This window comes from Nanorana parkeri, unplaced genomic scaffold (assembly GCF_000935625.1).
Source record: "Nanorana parkeri isolate BGI_ZX_2015 unplaced genomic scaffold, ASM93562v1 scaffold31, whole genome shotgun sequence".
In the NCBI taxonomy this organism is placed as follows: Eukaryota; Metazoa; Chordata; class Amphibia; order Anura; family Dicroglossidae; genus Nanorana; species Nanorana parkeri.
Genome location: NW_017306299.1, coordinates 1288123 through 1293530, shown reverse-complemented (window position 1 = coordinate 1293530; position 5408 = coordinate 1288123). Strand labels below are relative to the sequence as shown.

Here is a 5408-nt window from a genome sequence, read left to right as displayed (position 1 = left end):
CGGGGTGTCACCCGGTCTCCGCCCCTGGGTGACACCCAGCCTCGGGACGCTCCTGTTGGTGATATCCAAGAGTTATTAAATCTATATGTATATTATTACTGTCCCTGACCTCTGTCCTGTGTCTGTTGTGCAGGTTTGTCTGTGCGCAGCTGCCGAACCCGGTTCTGGAGAGTATCAGCGTGATTGACACTCCGGGGATTCTGTCCGGGGAGAAGCAGAGGATCAGTCGAGGTGAGAATCTCTCTACCATCAGAGTTCATTGTGATTGTTTATTATTTTCTTTTTGTTGTTTGTTAATAAAAAGGACGTAAATCATTCCAATACACATTGCTGCATGTGTTTCAAAATTGCAGCCAAAACATCACTGCGCTGCTTCTCCTTTCACTGTCCAGTCACAGGTTGGGGGAGGGGCAAGACCTAGAAGTGAAGGCAAAGTAAAAGAGAACCTGTGCCGTACATCTCTGCAATACAGAGACATTTCTCCTTATTGTATCCCTTTTATAGGCCCTGTAAGTACAGACACATACCTGTGGGTCTGACAGAGATGCACTCGGCACCAGTTGGGGGGGCTGACAGATATGGGTGAAACATGAAGCATGGTCCCAAAGGTGGAATGTGGATTAAATCGCTGTACTCTATTTGTAGAGGAGCAGCATTGCCCCCTTAAGCTGCTTTACTGATTTGGACTTCAATCACCTCCATATTTCCTCATCTCCACTATTGAGGGAGGAGGTGTCCTGTAGTTCACATAAGAGAACTGGAAAGGCTGATAACATAGTTTTAGATTTAATTTCAGTGCTCAGAAAATTATAAGGACACTGGATTTCTGGCAGGATTAATGGGTGTTATTCTGTAGTTGCAGGAATGTACTAAAAATAAAACTAATGCAGCCACCATATCTTAGGACCGAGCTGCAACATATATTTTTTTTATGTGGTTTAGATATATTTTGAATGAAAAGAGAAGGTAACGGTAAGGGGGAGGGGAAGAGATAAAAGAATAGTGATTGGACCGGATATTCAAACCCATCATTTTTTTAAAATTCTTAAATCAATCAAATAAATGTAAAATAATTAAATAATATTAGAAATAATTATAAATCATGTGATATTTTTTATTATTGTTATTATTATTCATCAATAAATAATAATTAGTAATATTAAATTAAAAATGTTAAAATCACAAAAATGCTTTTCAGGTAGATACATTAATAATATTGTGGAAAGTGTGATTAAAAATAAACTGTGTTATCCCTTTATGGTTACATTTGTTATTAAAAAGAATAATAAAATAGAGATATATATAAATATATAATACACGTTGGATAGAAAACCTGACACATGACAATATCATAGTATTATCCCTTTAAAACCCAATGGGACCCCTTCCAATAAAAGTGTCATTTCATCCAGAGTACATTCAGTTGGAAAGTTCCGTGCGGACCCCGATGTGTGTCACTGAACTGTTCTGTAAAATAAGAATTTCCAGCGATTCATTTATCATCGTATGGAATTCCGTCTCTCCCTCCCTTCCTCTGAACTGACCTTGCCATTGGCTGGGGATGAGAGCGGGAAGCTGCATGCTGTCCTCTAGGGGTCATTGCCATTGTCACAGTCGGTTTCCTCGACATGAGATATTGGGAGCCCGTGTTTTGTAATAGGTCGGGTCACATGGAAATGAATATGTAAAGGAAATGTGATCGGGTGACCGGCTAGAGAATACAGCAAAGTCTGCAATACAATATATTATCAAGTGTTACATTCCATGTCATTTCCTCTGTTGTATGCCGTACAGAGGTTGTGTGTGATCTCTGTTGTCATGCGTGTGCTGTGTAAAAACAAAACAAAAACAAAGCTCAAAAAATGGATTGTGAATTTCAGGAGAGGAGAGCTGGATAAAGAAAAGAGCGTAGTCCTCCAGCAGAGCAGAGTATTTCAGGAGAGGAGAGTTATATAGAGGAAGGAGCAGAGTCCTCCAGCAGTGCAGAGTATTTCAGGAGAGGAGAGCTAGATAGAAGGAGCAGAGTCCTCCAGCAGAGCAGAGTATTCCAGGAGAGGAGAGTTATATAGAGGAAGGAGCAGAGTCCTCCAGCAGAGCAGAGTATTCCAGGAGAGGAGAGTTAGATAGAAGAAGGAGCAGAGTCCTCCAGCACAGAGCAGAGTATATCAGGAGAGGAGAATTATATAGAGGAAGGAGCAGAGTCCTCCAGCAGAGCAGAGTATTCCAGGAGAGGAGAGTTAGATAGAAGAAGGAGCAGAGTCCTCCAGCAGAGCAGAGTATTCCAGGAGAGGAGAGTTAGATAGAAGAAGGAGCAGAGTCCTCCAGCAGAGCAGAGTATATCAGGAGAGGAGAGTTAGATGGAAGGAGCAGAGTCCTCCAGCAGAGTATGTCAGGAGAGGAGAGTTATAGAGGAAGGAGCAGAGTCCTCCAGGAGTGCAGAGTATTTCAGGAGAGGAGAGTTAGAGGAAGAAGCAGAGTCGGTCACAATGGTTTGGAGATATTTTTAATTTATTCTAAGACTTTGTATCTGTTCATTGGCAGCAGAAAATGTGAATCTGTTTTTATTTCTGCCTCCTCTCTGTCTTCTTTGGCGGTTTTTTGTTTTATTCTTCGCTCTGATTTTATTTATTCATTTTTACTTTAATGATTTTAGTGCAGTGACTCATCTGTCTGGCCGTGTCACAACCACAAAGGCTTCAGAATTTGGACTTTGCTTTGTTTATCAGGTTTTTTGTTAAGAGTATAATTACTGGTGTAAAAAAGCAAAACAACAAAGTCTTGATGGATGCTTGGCCTCGTTTTAAAAAGAATGGCAGAAAAACTGTTTAGTATGCAAGTCTCTGCGTTCTCTGCGTGAGTTTGGGGTATGATGGCATTGTGGGTTTGGCCAATTTTATTTTCCTTTCCATTCCTCTCTTGCTTCTGCCAGCTTCATAGCAACTTTATAAAAGGTCTCATCACTTTACTACAGGGCTGCAACAACTAATCGATTAAATCGATAATGAGAATCGTTGTCAACGATTCTCATTATCGATAAGTTGATTGCAGGATTAGTTGTTTCATGGGCTCTGTTTCCCTTCTGATCTCCGCTGCTCCCAGCAGGAATGAGAGGGGGGACACAGACCCCTGCAGACAGTGCCCAGTGGTTAGGAGACCTCCATAACCCGACGACGATTGCGCTACACGTGTCGGGTATCGTCGCGTGCGGGAGGGTGAGAGCAATAATTCTCTGACCAATATTCATGGCCAACTCTAAACTGATGATCGGGCTTTTATATTTTTATTAAAAGTTTGGTTATTTGATTGTACTGGTTTGGAGTTTTTCAATGCAGATTATCTTAAATCCATGAAACTAATAATAAAATGTCTAATATAATACAATTTATTAAAAAGGTGGGGAAAAAAAATAATTATGTTCTTAGTTCCGGCCTGACAAATTCTGCTGCTGCTGTGGTGCCATTCATTTCAATGGCACCCCAAACACACCTTCCGCCCGCAATGCGATCATCCGCACTGGAACGCGCAGTACCACAATGCTGTGCATTCCAGTGGGGTGCGATTGTAGATGGTGGGGGGATGGAGGGTGAGGGTGGGGGTGGGCGCGTTTGCTGAGATATCTCAAGTTTGGACTTCCAGAAACTTTGAAGCAGAGCTTCAGACTTGGCCAAAAAATAAAATCTGCCTGTTCCTTCCTGGCTGGAGGGCATCCACCATGAAGCTTGACGCCCTCCAGCCAGGAAATGAGGCGGGCTCTGTATCGTGAGAAGCCCCAGGACTTTACTGGCTGCATGCTTTTTCTGGCTTGCTTCAGCAAAGAAAGCTTCCATATTTTCTTTTTTAGGGCCTGTTCACACGACGTCCGTTTTGTGTGCTGACCGGCTCCGTACGCTGCTGCACTCAAAGTGCATCCCAATGTATCCCTATGTGTTTTATGGGCTCCAGTTCTCACGTGCGCAGTCCGTTCAGCTTACGACAGAAAAAATACTGCATGTCACATTTTGTCCGGTCCGGAAACGGTCTGGAAACACACGAACGCGCATGAAACGCAACGGAACGGAAACGGAACGCAATGCAGCTAAGGGGAGAAAAAAAGAAAATTTTTTATTCTTGCTCCACTTATTATGATGTCATCAACGTTGACAAAAAATTTACTGTCAGCATCCGGACCGAAAACGCATCAAAAACGCATCAAAAATGCGTCAAAAACGCACTGCATCAGCAGCTCCACGTCTGCTGATCAGCACCTGATCAGGACCTGATCTCATGTGAACAGGCCCTTAAAGGTTCCCTCTTAATTAAATTCACACATCACCTGAATGACATGCCTGCGTTAGATTCTTGTGAGCTTTTGGAGGACACGCGTTACCTCATTTTGCCATTCTTGCGGATTACGTATAAATATTTACGGATGTGCGACATTCTTTAGCATCCTGGAGGCCCAGTAAAAAAAATTCTAGAAGAGCCGTGAGCCTTTCGCTGTGCCCCGTGGTGTCCGCATTCCAGGGATCGGTCACCTGAAACTGGAAACAGAGCTCAGAAGGCCAATTAGCTGCAGATTAATTTCACCCTGTAAATAGGGAACTTTCACTGCCGTGCAACAGGATATGCTGCTAGAAGGTTTTTGTTTTTTTAAAGAGACCCTGTCGTGTTACAGAACAATCCTGATCAAAGTTGCCTGCACCTTGTACTCTCCTCCAGTGGCCCATGTCTCCTACCTTCCCTCACTTTCCGGTGCAGAAGCCATTGTGAGACTCTTCACATTCGACAATCCAGGAGTGTAGGATACCGGTTTTCTACATTGTGCACTGTCAGTCCATCCTCCGATCCCTACATCACTGTTGAGTCTTGTAGTGACAATAGGGGTCAGAGGGATGGAACCACGGCACACGGCATGGGACTTCAATATCCACCACTCCCATAAGTGCCCAAATGCCAAAAAGATGTTCAGCCAGAGTATAGGATACCCATGTTCTCTGTTGTGCATTGTGGTTCCATCCTCTAACCCCCCCCACCCCCCTCCACACACACACACACACACACATTACTGCTGAGTCCTATAGTGACATAGGGGTTGGAGGATGGAGCCACAGTACGTGGCAGCTGACTTAGACATCCACCACTCTCAAAAGTGTCAAATGCCCAAAAGATGATCAGCCAGAGTGTAGGATACCCTTTTTCTTCGTTGTGCATTGTGGTTCCATCCTTTGAGCCCCCACATTACTGCCGAGTCCTGTAGTGACATTGGGGTCAGAGGAGGGAGCCATGGCATGAGGCAGGGAACACACATCCACCACTCCCAGAAATTAGGTGTCAAATACCAAAAAGATGTTCAGCCGCATAGAAAAACCTCCAGTTTCACAATGTTGCCTCCACTTTCCTGTTATTACAAATATGCCGTGTCTATAAAT

The 5408-nt window shown here is 43.6% G+C and overlaps 1 protein-coding gene across 1 annotated transcript in view; it reads left to right on the top strand.

The window, feature by feature from the left end:
- Window positions 1-5408, top strand: part of EHD3 (EH domain containing 3) — a 53125-nt gene that overhangs the window by 23308 nt on the left and 24409 nt on the right. Inside the window, exon 3 of the mRNA XM_018568417.1 lies at window positions 134-231. Within this exon, the coding sequence (XP_018423919.1) occupies window positions 134-231 (98 nt within the window). The remainder of the gene's footprint in view (window positions 1-133; window positions 232-5408) is intronic.